Raw genomic sequence first — 21022 nt, forward strand, 5'->3', positions numbered from 1 at the left:
AGAATGCCTAGTAACGGGGAGTACGCACGCGCAGAAGCCAAAATTCGCCGCTAACCCGTGAAATACACTTGCTGTAAGCACAGAATTCTTAAGCGCCGATTCTGTGCTTACGGAAAGCAGAGCCATGGAATTGGGCCCAGTACATGTCTGACTTGGTGTAACCTATGTGGTGCACTTTATAGAAACAGTTTGGAATTCACTGTGAAGGCGAGACAAATTCTGTGATATTTGTGGAAGAAAGAATACTTTAGAATAGGGGTTGTCAATGTCTACATTGTAAACTACCAAGGCTTTATTTCACAAAGCTGTATAAAGCTGTATAAAATTCCTCTTTTAAAACATGAGTTTTCAATATTTCACCAGTGTTTTTTGTTCAGAAGAACACAATTTCTTGACAGTCAAGGTCAATCTTCTCTTTGTGAACTTGGCCCTAGTAGTGTGTGTCCATATTCACATTATTACAGCAAAACATAACATTTTTCTGATTCTAGATATTTTGTTGCATTTGTAGTTTGGGTATTAAAGGCAGTGGACACTATTGGTAATTACTCACAATAATTATCATCACATAACCTTACTTGATTACGAGTAATGGGGAGAGGTTGATGGTATAAAACATTGTGAGAAACAGCTCCCTCTGAAGTGACGTAGTTTTCGAGAAAGAAGTAATTTTCCACGAATTTGATTTCGAGACCTCAAGTTTAGAACTTGAGGTCTCGAAATCAAGCACCAGAAAGCCACAAAACTTCGTGACACAAGGTTTTTTCTTTCTTACATTATTATCTCGCAAAGTCGACGACAGATTGAGCTCAAATTTTCACAGGTTTGTTATTTTATGCATATGTTGAGATACACCAACTGTGAAGACTAGTCTTTGACAATTTCCAATAGTGTCCACTGTCTTTAAAGGGTGTGGTTTTTTTTTATGACATTTTTTCTCAGAGAGGGAAGCCTTCGAACTGTGTAAGTTTTATGTAGATCTGTGGACAATGTGGTTTGTGTTACAATAAATTCTCAAATTCATTTTAAGAACATTTATAAGACCAATGTTAATAAATTTAGTATATTTTGTTTCTGTCATTAATTCAAAGTATGCACGTTGTAGCAAGGGCGTGTAATTTGAGCACGGCCTACTCAGGAAGACACATCAAAATCATGAAATCAATTTATGGACTCATTTTCTAAAAGTTAGCTTTACCTGAACATATTGCTTAGCAGAATTTGGCAGGACACCAGTTGAAAATTGTACACCTATCATGCCTTAAATGTATGATAAGTTGGCTGGGTGGAAACCTCAATCTGGTAAAAATACATAGTTTTTGTTGTGCTGAGTTATTTTTTGTGCAGTTCCATGAAATCTGGCTCCAAAAGAAAGACTTGTAGATGCTATGTCAGATTTTTGGCCCCAAACATTAAAAAATAGATTTTTTTTCAAAGAGTATCACCCGCTCTAACGAAAACAAGTTTAACTTTTACTTTTAATGGTCAGGAACCATGACAAAAATTTAAAACGTTTCTTATAAAACACATAAAAATTGGTCACGTGATATATTGTCGGGATCCCGACAAAAACTTATTTTGAGCACTTTATTTCACTGCTACTAATACTTGGCAGACGTTTTCGAGCAATGGCTCAAATGAAAGCTTGTAACTTTCTCTACCCACATCAAAATACCTATTAAAGGCAGTGGACACTATTGGTAATTCCTCAAAATAATTATTGGCATAAAACCTTGCTTGATGACGAGTAATGGGGAGAGGTTGATGGTATAAAACATTGGGAGAAACGGCTCCCTCTGAAGTGCCATAGTTTTCGAGAAAGAAGTAATTTTCCACGAATTTGATTTCGAGACCTCAAGTTTAGAACTTGAGGTCTCGAAATCAACCATCTAAACACACACAACTTCGTGTTGCAAGGATTGTTTTTCTTTCATTATTATTTCGCAACTTTGATGACCGATAGTGCTCAAATTTTCACAGGTTTGTTATTTTATGCATATGTTGTAATACACCAACTGTGAAGGCTAGTCTTTGACAATTACCAATAGTGTCCACTGCCTTTAAGTTTAAATATAAAAATTTGGGTCAAATCGGCCAAAAATCTGACATAGCATCTTTGAAAGTTAAGGTTCCCAGTTTTCTCAAAATGACATTTTATCTTCCCTCTGAAGGCACTTTCATTAAATTGTAAAATATGAACATGCAAATATCAGTATATCTCAAGAATGCAAAATGCCACAGGGTTCAAACCTACACCAAAATAAAGCTTATAAAAACACGAATTCAGCTGTGAATGAAACTCGATTTACATGAATGAAACTCAATTTACATATCACTATTGGTAATTACTCAAAATAATTATTTGCATACAACCTTACTTTGTAACAAGTAATGGGGAGAGGTTGATGGTATAAAACATTGTGAGAAACAGCTCCCTCTGAAGTGACCTAGTTTTGGAGAAAGAAGTAATTGTCCACAAATTTGATTTCAAGACCTCAAGTTTAGAACTTGAGGTCTCGCATTCAACCATCTAAACGTACACAACTTCGTGTGACAAGGGTGTTTTTTTCTTTCATAGTTATCTTGCAACCCCGACGACCGATCGAGCTCAAATTTTAACATGTTTGTTATTTTATGCATATATATTGAGATACACCAAGTGGTAAGACTGATCTTTGACAATTACCAATAGTGTGCACTGTCTTTAAAATATATTTTGTAGAGCCGGTCACAGCAATTGCATACGGGTTCTTTCCCAGGGCCCGGCCATTCTCGGGCCATTGTTCAATTCTCATGGTTCGATGTAGAGGTTTATAATTGTAGGAAGAAAGCAAGTTTCAGTTGCAATATCCTTTTCCACAACTTCCAGGGGGAAAGATGACAAATCACCAACCCACCCGAACCCTCCACCTCCCCCCCCCCCAAAAAAAAGTAACCTCTTTTTATCTAATGATTTGACAAATCGTTCCGCAGTCTAAAACCCTTTTAGGGACTCCCTGTTATTTCTACCTCCATGCTGTTCCCTATTTGCAAATCTTTGCAGTCGGAAGAAGTTTGTACAAATTTCGCTCGTACAACAAGCTGTTCGACAATCTCCTGGAGCTGGGCGCTTGAGGGGATATATAGGGTGCGTTCGTTTAGCTTCCCTGGGTCGACCCCGGTGTGTGTCGGTTTTTTTTTCCCAGGGCGAGTGTGTGCAGATAATTACCCACGTTCGTCCTGGAAAAAAAACCGCCACAAACCGGGGTCGACCATAGGGAGCTAAACGAACGCACCCATAAATATAGTAGATAGTGGAAATGAATTCATAAAACAGTCGTAACGCAGTCTGCACGCCGCACACAGCGGGTAAACGAATGGTCAAAGTGTGGGTTCACGTCGATTGCAAAATGTTGGGACCGGTGGTCGATCCCATGAATCTGTAACGTTGAGATGCAAAGCAACTGCGTTGAACCATGAGTTCGTGTGTGTATAACCTCTGACATTTCATTGTGGCACCGAACACAAAAAATAATTGTTGAGGGCTTTTTCTTCAGAAGTCGTGAGTTGTTCACAGTAAACTCTTCGGACTATCGTACATGTTATTATCGGTGTATGGTAAGTTTTATGATTAGGAACCGAGTTCCTTGTTGTTCTACACTCGTAGAAATAGAGGATAACTTTCCACACACAAAAAACGGCCGGAAATTGGTGGCGAGGTCGTAATTTTTTTTCGGAACGGTCGCACTAAATTATATACCGACAACTTTATAACTAGTAGAACTATTTCGGTTTCGACCGGCTATCGTCTCCCGTATACGGGAGACGATAGCCGGACGAAACTCAAATGGTTCTAGGAGTACCGACAACTCACGACAACTCACGACAACAATTTTTAAATGCACTTTAACAGAACATTTAAACATAACTTATATAAATTATAAGTCTACCGTTAAATATATGCACAAGACTAAAGAGTCATACTCATATGCACCTAAATTACTTTCAAACTGTTGGTTGTAAAAAATTGTACTTTTAATTGTAAAAAGAAGTGTTTTTTACCCCGAGTTTAGTAACGACCGGAAATATCCGCCGTGTGGACACGCGTTACGTTTGGGAACTACGAAGAATAGTTCCCAGACGCGTTTAATTCCATATGTTTGTACATAAAGCACAGATCGGGTATTTTTTCTTTCTAGGAGTGGACGAACATATTGTGCGTAGATCATTTTTAGACACGTTACAAGTCCCGCGGTTAAGGCGTTTTGGCCGCATTAGCTACCGTAGGTTTCAATTCGTGCCATGGCAGGAACTTCTAGCTATGCACGTAAAATAAAATCTGGCGACGGCGCGAATTCGTGACTCTGTACTGACTGGGGCGCTGTTATCCTTTTTTGAAATGTTAACGTTATCGGTCATGCTAGTGTACTAGAAATAGAAGAAGTATGACCAATAATGTCATTGTCAACATTTCGAAAATGGAATATAGCGCCTCAGAGCGTTACTGGGTTTTATCAGTAACAAAGGTCCGTTCATGATCAACCGGCGACTTGTCTCAAAAAGTTGAGTTGTCTGAACCGTCCAGTTGTCCGGACCATCGAGTTGTCTCAAAAAGTTGAGTTGTCCGGACCGTCGAGTTGGGCGCAGGGTAGTTGCGATAACGTAATCCTCCTCTCGACGGCCGAGTCGGGAGGAGGGTTTTGTTATCGCAACTGAACTAGGCACGGGGCAACTTTTTATTTATCCTATTCAGTATTTAGTTGGGGTGGCTGTCTCTGCTTGGGGCGACTTTTAAGTGGGCAACTTTGCTGGGTGGGGGGGGTGGCGGAGAGCAAGTTGACGGGTTACCTTTGTTACCGGTATTATAATATTCAAAGGCCCGTATGACTTGGGCTCTTAGTCTTACCATATGATTTAACAAACGTAACTAAACCACATTCACACAAACATGATCAAGAAACTATTGTGTAAAGCACCTTGTTCTGTTGATGTTTGTTGTATAGTCATTAAAGGATTTGGGTACTTTTTGTACCAAAAACACAGTGTCCTCAGATTTACATTAAACTTACACCAGGCCTGTATGCTTCGGAAGGGCAAGGGCACCAAGGCATTTTCTCTTTGGAAAAGGGCACCCTATGAGGAAATTGTAAATTTCTACTGGAGCATTTCAAGGGCACCAAGGCAATGGCAAGGGGCAACGGAGGCAATCGCCTCTGTTGCCTCCATGAAGTATCAGGCCTACATCAATTGAAGATAATGATAGAAAGCGTACATGTACCTCTAAATATTAGTTGCTGAGGTTGTAGTTTTTGAGAAATGTGTAAAACAATGTAATGAAAATACATTTTTACATGCTAAAATAATTTTTGTCTCACGATCACTGAGACGAAAATTGTTCTCATGACATTGTTTTACTCATTTCCCAAAAACTACAGCACCTCAGTAAGTAATATTTTCAGGGAAGCTTGCTACTATCATCATCTTCAAACGGTGTAAGTTAAGTGTAAATCTGTAGACATTGTCCTACAAAAAGTACATAGACCCTTTAAAGCCATTGGACCCTTTCGGTAAACAGTATTGTCCAAGGCCCACACTTCGTGTATCACAACTTCTATATCAAATAACAAACCTGTGAAATTTTTGGCTCAATCGGTCATCGGAGTCAGGAGAAAATAATGGGAAAACCCACCCTTGTATCCGCACGTTTTGCCGTGTCATGACATGTGTTTAAAATAAATCCGTATTTCTCGATATCAAGAATTGATATTGTTGACCTGTTTTCTCAAAAGTAAAGCATTTCATGGAATAAAATTTCAAGAGAAGTCTTTCACCACTACCTCTGTAAACTTTTTTTTTTTTTTACCGAAAGGGTCCAATGGCTTTAAGCCCCGAGAAAGACTCTGCTAGGGTTGAAACTTCAGACCCGAGACCATAAGCTACTTTTTGCAAACCATAATTCGTTTTGGTTGGTTAGCAGTTTGCAAGAGCTAATTCTATTTTCTCATTTACATCAATGTATGGGCAGAAACCAAAATTAATATTCTTTATCCCCAATGCAAATTTACATCTATTATATCATTGCAGTACCCGCTGCCAAACCATATGATTCAAATAGCCTCTAGCTACCGTGCAATCTCTGTAGCCTAGTTTGTAAGATGGTGCTCTAGAATGACAAGGGTCGTGGGTTTGAATCTTACCCGAGTAATATGCCCGTGAAACTTTTTCACATGACTCCGGAAAGTACTGAGTAGGCCTATACAACAGTGGCAACACATATCGGTTTATTGGTAAAAACCACAATTAATATAGACTTTTTTTATTGTTACAGATATGAATTCTCCATAGAATGTATGTGAAACAACCTACATGAACAAAGAAAAGGACGAGCTGGAAAAAAATCAAGTTACCACTCTTGAAATTTGTTGGATGAATTTGTGTGTGACATTGTTGATAAGTTTTGACCGTACTTATGATTCAACAAATAGTCCACACTGACACAAAACCATTTATTTGTGACATTTGTGGAACAGCTTTCTTAGAAAAACTCCAATTGACCAAACATCAGTACGTCCACACTGGAGAGAAACCATTTGTTTGTGACATTTGTGGAAGAGCATTTTTGCAACATGGCCATGTGGAGAGACATAACCGTGTCCACACTGGAGAGAAACCATTTGCTTGTGACATTTGTGGAAAAGCATTTGCTGTTAAAACCACACTCACTACACACCAGAGAGTACACACTGGAGAAAAACCATATGTTTGTGACATCTGTGGAAAAGCATTTAGTGACAGAAGCACTCTTTATAAACACCGAAGTGTCCACTCTGGAGAGAAACCATTCATTTGTGACACTTGTGGAAAATCTTTTGCTCTTAAAGCCGGTTTAAAAAGACATAAAAGAGTCCACACTGGAGAGAAACCATTCATTTGTCACATTTGTGGAAAGTGTTTTGCTCAAAAGCGGGGTCTCTCTTACCATCACCAAACTCACATTTAGGAGAAACCATTTGTTCAGGATATTTGTGGAGAAGTCTTGGAATCTATAAATAAACTTAACAAACACAAGTATGTGGGAAATCTTTTTTAAAGAGAAGTCTTAGAGAACATCACAGTGTTTACTTTGGGAGAAAATCATTGGTGACTTTTGTGGAAAAACCTTCAACAGACAACACCTACAGTAGTACTATTAGCTTGTTCACACAGGAGAAAAAACGCTTTCGGTGAGATTTGTGGATCAGCCTCTTCTCAAAAACAACACCTACTAAGGTGCCAAGCCTTTCACACTGAAGAGACCGGTGTTCATTTGTGACACTTGTGAAAACCACTCCTCGCTTTAAAATTTTCTTGATCACACCATTGTCAATATTGGAGAGAAATCTTAAAGCAACATTTATCTCTGCCCAGGCAATTGTCAACATCTTATCAATTATAAACAATCTTCAAGGAAAATTGTCAGTTAATCATTACTAATATGAATTCTAAAAGTAATCAAACTGATTTGGTCCGTGACATGAACCACCAAACCATCCACACTAAAACTAAACCATTCCCTTGTGAGACTTGTGGAAAAGCTTTCGCACGAAAATGCCACCTGACCAACCATCAGCGTGTCCACACGAGAGAGAAATCATTTACTTGTGATTTATGTGGACAATGTTTTACTTCAGAGCACACTCTCTCTGGTCATTACCAAACTCACACTGAGCAAAAACCATTTTTCTGTGACATTTGTGAACAAGATTTTACAAGTAAGTCTGGCCTGACCATCCATCAGCGTATCCACACTGGAGAGAAACCGTTTGTTTGTGACCTTTGTGGGGAAGCCTTCTCACGAAATCAAACACTGACCATCCATCAGCGTGTCCACACTGGAGAAAAGCCATTTGTTTGTGACATTTGTGGAAAAGGATTTGCGCAAAGGTATTTACTGACTACTCATCAGCATGTTCACACCGGACAAAAACAATTTGTTTGTGGCATTTGTGGAAAAGCCTTCACGGTAAAATCTTCAATGATAAAACATCAGGTAGTCCACACTGGAGAGAAACCATTTGCTTGTGACATTTGTGGAAAAGCAGTTTCTGAAAGAAGCAGTCTAACTAAACACCAGAGAGTACACACTGGAGAGAAACCATTTGTTTGTGACATTTGTGGAAAAGCATGTGCTCTGAAAACTACTTTGAAAAGTCACCAAAGAGTCCACACTGGAGTGAAACCATTTAATTGTGAGACTTGTGGAGAAGGCTTCACTTATAAGAACGCTCTCTTTAACCATCACCAAACTCACATTGAGGAGAAAACTCACATTGAGGAAAAGCCAATTGTTTGTGATATTTGTGGAAAAGTCTTGAAATCTAAAAAGAAATTTGACAAACACCAACTTGTCCACTCTGAAGAGAAACCATTTTATTGTGACATTTGTGGAAAAACCTTCCCCCAAAAATATGATCTGACTAGACACCAGCGTGTCCACACTGGAGAGAAACCATTTGTCTGTGAAATTTGTGGAAAAGCATTCGCGGAAAAATATCACCTGACCACCCATCAGTTTGTTCACACAGGAGAGAAACCATTCGTTTGTGACACTTGTGGAAAAGCATTCACGCAAAAGAATCTACTGATTACTCATCAGCATGTCCACACTGGAAACAAACAGTTTGCGTGTGGCATTTGTGGAAAAGGCTTCACGACAAAGGCTTCAATGATAAAACATCAAGTTGTCCACACTGGAGAGAAACCATTCGTTTGTGACATTTGCGGAAAAGCAGTTTCTGAAAGAAGCAGTCTTACTAAACACAAGAGAATACATACTGGAGAGAAACCATTTGTTTGTGACATTTGTGGAAAAGCATGTGCTCTGAAAACCACTTTAAAAAGTCACCAAAGAGTCCACACTGGAGAAAAACCATTCATTTGTGACTTTTGTGGAAAGTGTTTTGCTCATAAGTACGCTCTCACGTACCATTATCAAACTCACATTGAAGAGAAACCAATTGTCTGTGATGTTTGTGGAAAAGTCTTGAAATCTAAAAAGAAATTTGATAAACACCAACTTGTCCATTCTGGAGATAAACCCTTTGCTTGTGACATTTGTGGAAAATGTTTTGCCAATAAGTACAATCTTGCTTACCATAACCAAATTCATACTGGAGAGAAACCGTTTGTTTGTGATATTTGTGGAAAAACCTTCTTGAGAAAACTCAATCTTACTATCCATCAACGTCTCCACACTGGAGATAAACCATTTGTTTGTGAAATTTGTGGAAAAGCGTTCAGACAAAATTATCACCTGACCACCCATCAGCATGTTCATACTGGACAAAAGAAATTTGCGTGTGGCATTTGTGGAAAAACTTTCACGGCAAAGGCTTCAATGATAAAACATCAAGTAGTCCACACTGGAGAGAAACCATTTGTTTGTAACATTTGCGGAAAAGCAGTTTCTGAAAGAAGCAGTCTAAAAAAACACCAAAGAGTACACACTGGAGAGAAACCATTTATTTGCAACATTTGTGGAAAAGCATTTGCTCTGAAAACCGGTTTAAAGAGTCACCAAAGAGTCCACACTGGAGAGAAACCATTCAATTGTGACTTTTGTGGAAAGTGTTTTGCTCATAAGTTCGCTCTCTCTTACCACTACCAATCCCATATTGTGGAGAAACCATTTGTTTGTGATATTTGTGGAAAAGTCTTGAAATCCCAAAAGAAATTAAATAAACACCAACTTGGACAATATTGTCAGGATCCCGACAAAAACTAATTTTGAGCACTTTATTTCACTGCAGGGTTTTTCGAGCAACGGCTCAAACGAAAGCTTGTAACTTTCTCGACCTCCATCAAAATACCTATTGAGTTTTAAATCAAAATTTTTGGGTCAATTCGGCCAAAAATCTGACATAGCATCTTTAATTGTATTGTTGTGTTGATTTTATTCCCAAAACGGAATTAACCCCATAGGCTTACCCTGGGGTAGGGTTACAACAATAACAAAATGTAAACTTATTACTTGTATATATAACAAAGTTATGTATAATTATTAAATTGTTTAGAGTAGATACAGATCAATAGTACTGCACAAAGCAGGACAAATCAATTTTGTTAAAATAAACTTTTTATATGAATTTAAAACAGAAACTTTGCTTTGATTTTTGTTCAACCTGCTCTGCAGCCGATTTCACTAAAACACTAGGATTAATCCTAACTCCAGTTAGGACAAGTAACCCGTCCTTACTTAGGATGGGTTCAATGCGTCCTATGTATTTGGATGCGGAACTGAACCCGTCCTAAGTCCTAAGATTAATCCTAAGTTAGGAAGAGTTTGGTGAAATCGACGGCTGGCTCTGTAATTGACCTTAGTTTCTTCATTGTTTGTAATTACTATTTATTAATGGCTGGATCCTATGCATTAAAGGCAGTAGACACTATTAGTAATTGTCAAAGACTAGCCTTAACAGTTGGTGTACCTCAACATATGCATAGAATACCCCCCCCCCCCCACCCCTCAACCGACAATGTTTACCATTATACAGGCATGCAACTTTTTCTTTGGGTCAGCTAATATCCTTCTTTTTTATTTTCAGTTTTACAATTCGAAATTTAAAAATACGATACCAAATTAATCATTGACAAGTTGTATGGTTCTCTTTTTTGGTGAAGTTACAGTTGCATGCTTGATATATTATACAAATTATAAACGACACTAATAAGTATTGATAGTACACCACTCAGATTCCACCACCTAAACTAGTGAGCTACATGGATAGAGGGTGTTGCAAAGGATTAAAGTTGATTTTGATACTGGACGTGTAACCCGGAAAATGGGTACACTTGTAAAATAAATGAATAAAACCTAATAAAAATACTAACTATGGGGGCACTCGCTTGAACAAATGAGAAAAACTAAGATCGGATAGGGCTAAGACGCGAGGAGATGCAAAAAAATAGGAACAGTGACTCAAAGTGTAGGTTTCTCAAACAACAAAATAAAAAATAGCTTTATTGACTATAAACCAATCAACAAAAGCAGTATTAAACAATAAAAACCTCTAGACCAAACTCAGGATCTAAACTTTCTTCCTTATAAACCTTAAATTAAACCAGTCAAACCTAAACCAAGATATTTAACTGAGACTCAAAAACCATAACTAAAAATAATACAAAACACAGTTAAACTAGAGTTAAATCTAAACCTGAAACACAGTGCCAAATTACAAATTAAAATCAAAATGGCTTTGGGAAACCTGTGTAAATAAAACAACAAGAAATGCATTTGATTAAAATACAGTTCTTCTATCAATTAGGAAGAAACACATGGTCTTTAAAAATGCAATCCAATGTTTAACAAAAGTAACTTCCAAGACAGAATCTTAACAAATATAACTTTACAAATGAACTTCCAAAGAATCACAGGAATATTACAATTTGTCAAAATATTTATACAATAACAAATGAAAGTATATGCTTACCGAGTCCAAAATAGCAGAAAACACTTGAAACAGGCAAATTACATGATGAAGAAAATCAACACTTAACTAGAACACATGTGTCCCCTGCGGTCCTACTAAAGCCGACAACAAGTCCAGAGCGCCGCCAACAAGTTTTAAATACCTCCAAAATGGCCAATAAACCATAGATATATTAGAACTATGTGTGTTCTGTAATATAAACATAAATTTAATGGAAAAACTTCACGAAAAGTGTGTACTTTTTAACCAGAAAAAAAAACTTCACTTGCACGGAAAGCGGTCGGACGCCATCTTGGCTTAAAAACCGTGTAGGACCCAGAAACTGTTTACCAACATGTAACAAAAGACTTCTAAGAAATTACACCCTACATGTACAGGGGTGCAATAAAACAGCTGAAGGGACAATGTAAACAGGAAAGAGCAATTAACTAGAACCTGGAATTAACTAACTTTCATAATAACACAATGAATGTTCTACTACAGACGCTATTGGTAATTGTCAAAGACCAGTATTCTCACTTGGTGTATCCATGGAGGTACACTCGACATAATATGCATAAAATAACAAACCTGTGAAAATTTGAGCTCGATTGGTCGTGTCGGAGTTGCGAGATAACTAGATGAAAGAAGAAAACACCCTTGTCACACGAAGTTGTGTTCATTCGAAATCAAATTCGTGGAAAATTACTTCTTTCTCGAAAACTACGTCACTTCAGAGGGAGCCGTTTCACAATTCAACCTCTCCCATTACTCGTTATCAAGTGAGGTTTTATGCTGATGATTGTTTTGAGTAATTACCAATAGTGTCCACTGCCTTTAAAGTCCGAGCTCGCAATTTGCATCAGCCAACCCCATATAACCCATGTACATTGAACATCAATGTTTTATGTGTTCTGAACCTCATCAAAGATACTTTTACGGGTCTTTTTGGCCACTTCTATACTAAATTAATTCGCCATCAGAGCGTCTAGAGGGCGCTATTCTGTCTAGACGGTCTGACATTTCCATTGTTGATAAACAAACCCACGTGCTGAGAGGGGGGGGGGGGTCACTTATGTTTTCCCAGGGGCAGTATGCCTTGCTCAATCAAACACACTTAAAATAGACTGGAGTTAAATAGCGCAATTTCACTTCAGAGGTGCGCATTTTCCAAATTGTGCGTTAAGTCGTTATATCGAATCGGGACTGTCGGAATTTGCGTACAGAAGATGAAGCGCAATTTCCACACAGCGCGAGTCTGTGTTTATTCTGTTCGTGTGTGTGTGACGCCGGTATGGTATTCGAGTGCAAGTCATAGTGATGACAACTTTTCCCTCCTTCTCCAAAAAACAAACGTAAGTTCTTAAATAATTGTAGCGTTCTTCTACGATCCTCAATATCTACCAAAATTGATTTTATACATAATTCCTGAGGGACTTTGATGTTAGCACAAGTGCTAAGTTAAGTACTTCCCCTTTTTTGTTTTTTTGTTAAGTTTGACCAGGAAGGGTAGCCCACCTTGTTGAGCTGTAAATGGGTGGGCTAGACCAAAGGGTAGCCCACCGTGTTGAGCTGTAAATGAATCGCTTGTTATGGCGAGGTGGGCTAGACAAAAGGGGGAATTACTTTTAAGGAACATGCTGCCTTGGATCGGTCGAGTTGGTCTTTGAAAATGAAAAGCGTTTGTAACCGTTTTTTATAAAATGCATTACTATGGGTAGAAAGATGTTGTAAAAGTAGAATACAATGATCCACACAATCATGTCTCGAAATTGCACGGTTTTCCTTTTACCTCATCGACTAACATGATCGGCCATTTATGGGAGTCAAATTTTTGACTCCCATATAAATGGCCGACTTTGTTAGTTCGCACAGTAAAAGGAAAACCACGCAATTTCGAGGCAAACTTGTGTGGATCATTCTATTCTACTTTTAAAACATCTTTCCAACCATATATGCATTTTATAAAAAAGGGTTACAAACGCTTTTTATAGACCAACTCGTCCGATCCAAGGCAACTTGTTCCTTTAACTTAGTACTAGCAGAGAGGCACAGTGGAGTCCTAGAGTGCGTTTTGGCGACCCCAACCAAAACTGTTTCTGACGTCATAACCAAAACGGTAACCGAGCTCACAACTCGGTTGCCGTGAACGGTTCAGTCTGAACAGCAGAACCAACGACCAACAACTGAAACAGTTTTTGGTTGGGGTCGCCAAAACGCACTCCTAGAGATCAGGACAGGAGGACTGGCCACTGCCTGTCATGCCTGTCATCACTCACCACTGCTCACTGTTTTGATGATATGATGCTGGTCCTACTACTTGCTGTAGCTCGCTTGGTGCCGCCAATTTACCGTCAACTCAACCAATATTCATTTAAAATCCACAAAAGAGGCATAGAAAAAATGGAACAGAACTGTAAAGTATTTGCTAAAAGATAATTTTCCTAGGTTTTTTAGTTAAATTGAGTTTCGTTCTCATAAAAAAATTATCGCGAGGCATGCAGCAAAGCTGTTGCATGGCTGCCATCTTGCTTTAGCACAGGGCTTGTTCAACATGGACACAGAGGGCGCTTTCCTGAAAATGGAATGGTCTTGGCCCAAGATGTCAACTATCGGTACCGTATAGCGTAGCCGTAATGTACAACTGCGCTTCGTGCAATATTGATCACCGACGACTTGGGTCTAGACTAATCCATCCTTTCATCTGCGTTGTGGTTGAGTTGACAGTGAGTTGACGCAACAAGTGAGTTGACGGCAAGTAGTAGGACTGGATGATGCACTATGATATAGTGTCACTTAGCCCCACTTGTGTCATCTTGTCCACAGAAGTGCTAGCACCGTTTGTTGGGAGCTATGATAACGTAACCCCTTCCCTTCACAGGCCTGTATGCTTCATTTTTGAAAGGGCAAGGGCACCAGGGCATTTTCTCTTTGGCAAAGGGCACCCTATGAGGAAATTGTAAATTTCTACTGGAGCATTTCAAGGGCACCAAGGCAATGGCAAGGGGATCGCCTCCGTTGCCTCCATTCACTCTCCCATGAAGTATATGATCCTGGCTTACAATTCATAAATAAATGAGAATGATAAACACAGTATGTTGATAAATGTGTTTATCATTCTAATAAAAGCAAACAAATTTAAAATTGTGTAAATTGTTTTTTTGCTGGTAGAATTCTGGAATTTGTAAAATTATTTGTGACTTTTTTACCAAATCTTTTTGTATTGTGCACACAGACTGACTGAAGCACCAGAGAGTCCAGACTGGAGAGAAAACATTTGTATGTGGTATTTGCGGTAAGCCTTCTCACAAAACTGTCCCCGGACACACATGTACCATCATAGTGCCTACTGACCCAAATCACCTGACGTCATCATCAGAAAATCTTCGGAACCGCTACACTGGTTGGCAAAGTAACTGTGCGTTATTCAGTGAAGTTTGCAGTTTAGGCAACGCAGCGTACTAATGACCACCAAAATTGTGAGCGTGGCACAGTCGCCGCTCGTCACGTGCGTGCAAGGGGTCAGTCAATACGGGAGAGAAACCATTCCCTTGTGACATTTTAAAGGTTATTTCTTTTCGCTGTGAAAACACCTCCATGTAGACAAACAATCAGCATTCATGCTACAGAGGGAAAAAACATTAATGAGGGGCTGCAAAAATATGTGCCAGTGTACATGTTGAACAGAAGTAGTGTGCTTCTTATAACAATTTTAAAACAGGCCTGAGTTATTGTTATTCAAATAAGTTATGAATTCTCAAAAGGAGACAATTACTTGCAACTTGTGTGGAGCAAACTATTCAGAAATAGGCGAGCTGGAAAAACATAAAACAATCCACTCTGCGAAACCTTTAGAAGAATTTATCTGTTTCATTTGTAATGAATATTTCTCTGATGATCTTGTATTGAGAGAGCACCAAATAGTCCACACTAAAAAGAAAGTCTTTGTTTGTGAAGTTTGTGGAAAGGACTTCAAATGTAAAAAAAGTTACAACAGACATCAGCGAGTCCACACGGGAGAGAAACCATTCGTTTGTCACATCTGTGGGAAAGCGTTTTCACATAAGCACAGCCTGACTGGCCATCACCGTGTACACACTGGAGAGAAACCACTCCGTTGTCACATCTGTGGAAAAGCCTTCTCACAAAGATGCGACTTGACAGTCCATCTGCGTATCCACACTGGCGAGAAACCGTTTGCTTGTGAGATATGTAAGAGAACCTTTTCAAAAAAAGCTTCACTGACAAACCATCAGCGTGTCCACACTGGAGAGAGACCATTTGTTTGTGACACTTGTGGAAAAGCCTTCTCACAAAAATATGACGTGAAAGTCCATCAGAGTGTGCACACTGAAGAGAAACCATTTGTTTGCGATATTTGTGGAAAAGCTTTAAAATGTAAAAAAAGTTTCAATAAACATCAGCAAATGCACGCTGGCACTGGAGAGAAACTATTTTTCTGTGGCACATGCGAAAAAACATTTTCACAGAGACATTGCCTGACATATCATCAGCGTGTTCACAGTGGAGAGAAACCCTATGTCTGTGATGCTTGTGGAAAAGCCTTCTCACAAATAAGTACTTTGACACAGCATGAGCGTCTCCACACTGGAGAGAAACCATTCATTTGTGACACGTGTGGAAAAGCCTTTTCACAAAAACAACATCTTACATTCCATCAGCATATCCACACGGGAAAAAAACCATTTGTGTGCGATGTTTGTGGAAAAGCGTTTTCACATAAAAACTCTCTGAAATCTCATCAGCACGTTCACACTGGAGAGAAACCGCTTAGGTGTGAGATTTGTGGAAAAGCATTCTCACACAGACAAGGCCTGACTGTCCATTGGCGTGTTCACACTGGAGAGAAACCATTCAACTGTGATGTTTGTGCAAAAGCCTTCTCACAAAAACATCACCTCACCATTCATCAGCGTATCCACACTGGAGAGAAATCATTCGTTTGTGACGAATGTGGAAAAGCCTTCTCAAAGAAGCACAGCCTAACGGTTCATCAACGTTTACACACTGGAGAAAAACCATTCGTTTGTGATATTTGTGGCAAAGGATTTTCTCAAAAAGTCGGTTTAAGTAGTCACCAGAGGTCGCATTCTGGATAGAAACCATTTGTTTGTGCCGTTTGTGAGAGAGGATTCTTAAGAAAAGAATACTTGATCGCACATCACTGCGCTACACTGGAGAGAAACCATTTACAAAATGTTTTTGTGGAAAAGCCTTTGTTTGACACAAACACACCCTGACACTCTGCTAACCCTCACTAGAGAGCAACAAAACTTGTGAAACATTTTGTTTAATGAGTGGCAACATCAAAGTGATTTTCAGTCTTGAGTGACACCCTATCATTTTAAAAGCAAGACACTTTTTGAATGGGACATAAAGACCATGGTCTGTGGTCAATCGTTATTAGTAAAACCTTTGCATGAAATGATGATCCCAATTGAGAGCTGACCCAAGATTCTACACAGCCAGTTGCCACTACTAGGGAGTTTTCCCAAAATCTTGGGAAACTAATACCCATCTTGGGAACTTCTTGGCAAAATTCGGGCTCATTTTTGTAAGTATGTTTTACAAATTTTTATTTTTGGTTATCAACTTTTAAAGACACTGGACCCCTTGGTAATTGTCAAAGACCACTCTTCTTACTTGTGTGCTTTCAGATGCTTAATTTTGGGACCTCAAAATCAATATTTCTGAGTTCTCAAAATCCAAATCAAATATTTTCAACTCTTTCTCGAAAACTCTGTCACTTCAGAGGGAGCTGTTTCTCACATTGTTTTATACTATCAACAGCTCTCCATTGCTTGTTTCTAAGTGAGGTTTTATGCTAACAATCACTTTGAGTATATTAAAAATAGTGTCACGTGCCTTTAAAGCCATTGGACCCTTTCGGTAAACAGTATTGTCCAAGGCCCACACTTCATGTATCACAACTTCTATAAAAAATAACAAACCTGTGAAAATTTAGGCTCAATCGGTCATTTTTTCTGTACCGAAAGGGTCCAATGGCTTTCATGCAAAAGTGCCAGACAAGCAGTTTGCCATGATAGCGTACGAGCATGGCTGTAAGCCCTTTGTCATCTTTTGATTCAACTTCCTTCAGACACGTACGCACACACACTAGGGACAATCCAAAGCTAAATAACTCCAGCGACACTGCTGGACTGAACATGCCTGTCGACTATTTTTGAGGCATTTACATTCATGATGATGAGGAACACTGACATAGACCATTTAATTTCAGATTTGATTTACCTTTAAAAAGCTTTGGGAGCCACAAATCCTGATGAGGAGCATGACGTCGATTTCACAAAGAGTTAGGACTCGTCTTATCTCGAGTTAGGACGAGTAACCATTCCTAACTTATGATTAATCTTAAGGTCTGCATGCTACAGTGCAGGGTTGGGACTCGTCCTAAGTCCCAAGATAAGTCTTAAGTTAGGAAGATTTTTGTGAAATCAACAGCAGGCCACAGATACACTGGGCACTGGTGGCACATTCTTTATGCCTTTATTTTATAATGTTTTCGTGTTTAAAGGGGTTGCAACAGCTGCAGTCTTCAGTGAGCAAAAAGATCATCTACGCAAAGATCCATCCAGAGCCTATATGACTTGAAATACTTCTGAGGGAGTACGAAAATGGACTCACCAAACCTAAACTTGTGAAAGATTGACCAGGTAAGCTTGAGAGAATTTGTATTGGTCTAGAATAATCCGAAGGCCACGAGGCCACAACTTGTTGATCTAGGGCCCAATTTCCTAATAGCTGTTTACCCATAAGCAACTTTTTGTGCTTACTGTATAGCAGATAAATGTGGGTAAGCATAGAAACATTCTAGAAACATTCTAGGTGCTCATGCACGTTCACCATGGATTTGCATTGTTCAGTCACTTGTGTGCCTATCACGGGTAAACCAGCATTTACCCTTGCTTTTTGGTAAACAGCTTTATGAAAAAGAAATTCTGCTAAGGGACACTCTGTAAGCACAAAACAGCTGCTACATGTTTTATGAAATTGGGCCCTGGTCTTGGCTTTTTCATTTCAGATAGATTCACGACATTATGATATTGCAGGCTGCCTTAGCCTAAAAAAAATTATTTGATTGCCCTTTCACCCATTTTTTGGCTTCCTTAGTCCCTTTCCCCTCTTTTTTTTCTATATGGATCTGATCTGATTTGTTTGTACTTATTTTATGCCTCTGAAGAAGGTCCGGTTTGGATCGAAAGCTAAGGCCATCTACCCTACTCATTATATATAATCAGTTTTATAATGTAATGGGAGACTTTCTGGGACGATAGAGGGCAGCAGACTTACCGGGTAAATCCATTGTTCTCAGAATTATGCGCATGTTCAGAACTACGTAAAAAATGGAAATTTACCTGGTATGTCTGCTGCCACCTAGCGTTGGAAAGTCTCCCATTGTATTTAAAGGGGTTGCTCCAACTTTTAACAAGACCATGGTGAGAGCATCTACAGATCCATCCAGAGCATATCTGACTTGAAATGCTTTGGAGGGACTAAGACAGACAGAGAGTCATCAAATCTAAACTTGTGAAAGATGGACCAGGTAAGCTTGAGATCATTTTTATTTGCGTGGAACTTGATTCCTTGAAATGGAATAACACCTTGAAATGGAATAACACAAAGACCAGGGCCATATTTCATAGAGCTGCTAAGCACAAAAAGTTGCTTAGCGTGAATTTTCGTCCCTGATAAAAACAGGAATACCAACCAAAATTTCCATTTGTATCATATTGCTTGATACTGGTAATCAGCTGTTGTTTGATTGATCCTGAAAATCACATGAAAATTTGGTTGGTAATCCTGTTGTTATCAAGAAAGAAATTTCATGCTTAGCAAATTTTTGAGCTTGGCAGCTCTATGAAATTGGGCCCTGGTGGAAATTGATTGTCACATTACTTTTTTTTTTGGGGGGGGGGACTATTTTACTACTTTTGTAATAAAATTGATAAAAATGGGAAACCTGGCTATCTCTCTGATTGGCCCAACTGTGGACACATTTTTTTCGCCCACCCACCTATTTTATTTAGCCAAAGAGTTGGAAAGAAGATGTTGCCCGCCTAAGCTCTTTCCTATTTTTTTTCAGTGTAATGGGAACCATAACTTTATTTTTGTTTGGCCCAATTATTAAAGGAACATTACAGAAATGTTTTTTTTTCTAACTTTGGAGGGACTAAGACTGACTTATTTTTGTTTGGCCCTGGACACTATTGGTGACTCAAAATAATGTTTAGCATAAAACCTTACTTGGTAACAAGTTGTACTAGTAGGGAGCTGTTGATAGTATAAAACATTGTGAGAAACGGCTCCCTCTGAAGTGAAGTAGTTTTTGAGAAAGAAGTATTTTAGAATTCGAAGTCTCAAAATCAAGCATTTTAAAGCATACAACTTAGTTTGACAAGGGTGTTTTTTCTTTCACAGTTATCTCGCAACTTCAACGACCAATTGAGCTCAAGTTTTAACAAGTCTGTTATTTTATGCATATGTTGAGGTACACCAAGTGAGAAGACTGGTCTTTGACAATTACCAATAGTGTCCAGGTCTTTAAAGGGATAGTTTGTACTTTGACCTTTACTCTTCTGCCATTTTCTGGAGTATAAATAATGTGTATAGTCTTCTTCTTCTCTTCTTGCATTTTAGAAAACCGAGACACTTTGCCTGAGTGGATTCATCAGAAGGGACTTTGTTAAACCCCTGGGCGCTCCTCGGTGACATCTTCATTGGAAAATACTACTCCAAATTTGATCAAGTGAACAACCCGTGCAGGTTTTGTTGATGCTGTCAAGGGTGTGGAAATCTAGGCTGAGTATAAGAAACCTGCTTTGTAATTTGGAAAAAAATACTGTTTGCGAGTAAGGATTGATTGGCAAAACAAAAATATAATCATGTGTTCAATATGGGTATATATATCAGAATAATGGAAAAGTGCTATACTTTTTGTGATTTTACCCTTTTTCTAATGTAATGGGAAACATAACTTTATTTTTGTATGGCCCATTTTTTAACACAATATTGGCTACATACCCAAATTCGTGTACCATCGAGTTTTTGTTTGGCCCAACTGTGGAAAAAAAACGTGCTGGCCAACCACCTACCTACCTATTTTCAGTAAAAGGAAAATTAGCTTTTTCTTGGCCAAACGTTAAAAAAAGGGGGCAAAGAAATGTTGCCAACCTGTGTACTTACCTTTTTTCCAGAACATTATTTTATTTTTGTTTGGCCAATTTTTAGCATATAAAACGAATGTTACCAAGCTGTTACCAAATTGAGTGTAACATTGTTATGTGTTTGTTTGACCCAAATTTCAAACTAGTGTAATGTAGGAAGTAGGTTACCACTTTGTTAGGTCCAACCATGGTCCAACCGTGAAAAAAAAAAACATGCTGCCCATCCACCATAGAACACATACCAACCCATTTTAAGAGGAATGGAAAACTACTATCTTTTTATTTGGCCAACCTTTAAAGCCATTGGACCCTTTCAGTTCAGAAAAAAAAAAAAAAAGTTCACAGATTTACAAATAACTTACAGGGTTTACAGAAGGCAATGGTGAAAGA

At 38.7% G+C, this 21022-nt stretch overlaps 2 protein-coding genes across 2 annotated transcripts; both read left to right on the forward strand.

Moving 5' to 3' along the window:
- Window positions 1–6974: 6974 nt before the first annotated feature.
- LOC117305440 (zinc finger protein 850-like) lies at window positions 6975–9706 on the forward strand (the record flags this gene model as incomplete). The annotated part of the gene is made up of 1 exon (XM_033790309.1): window positions 6975–9706. A coding segment is annotated over exon 1 (2253 nt), but the record flags the coding sequence as incomplete, so codon positions are not given.
- Window positions 9707–12708: 3002 nt separating this feature from the next.
- Window positions 12709–20978, forward strand: LOC117305002 (zinc finger protein OZF-like). Its single transcript, XM_033789679.1, has 5 exons — window positions 12709–12781; window positions 14662–17001; window positions 17983–18121; window positions 18876–19011; window positions 20106–20978. Exon 2 carries the CDS (start codon window positions 15176–15178, stop codon window positions 16544–16546), a length of 1371 nt encoding a protein of 456 aa, XP_033645570.1. The 5' UTR covers window positions 12709–12781; window positions 14662–15175; the 3' UTR covers window positions 16547–17001; window positions 17983–18121; window positions 18876–19011; window positions 20106–20978.
- Window positions 20979–21022: the final 44 nt, after the last annotated feature.

Source organism: Asterias rubens, chromosome 22 (genome assembly GCF_902459465.1).
Source record: "Asterias rubens chromosome 22, eAstRub1.3, whole genome shotgun sequence".
NCBI lineage: Eukaryota > Metazoa > Echinodermata > Asteroidea > Forcipulatida > Asteriidae > Asterias > Asterias rubens.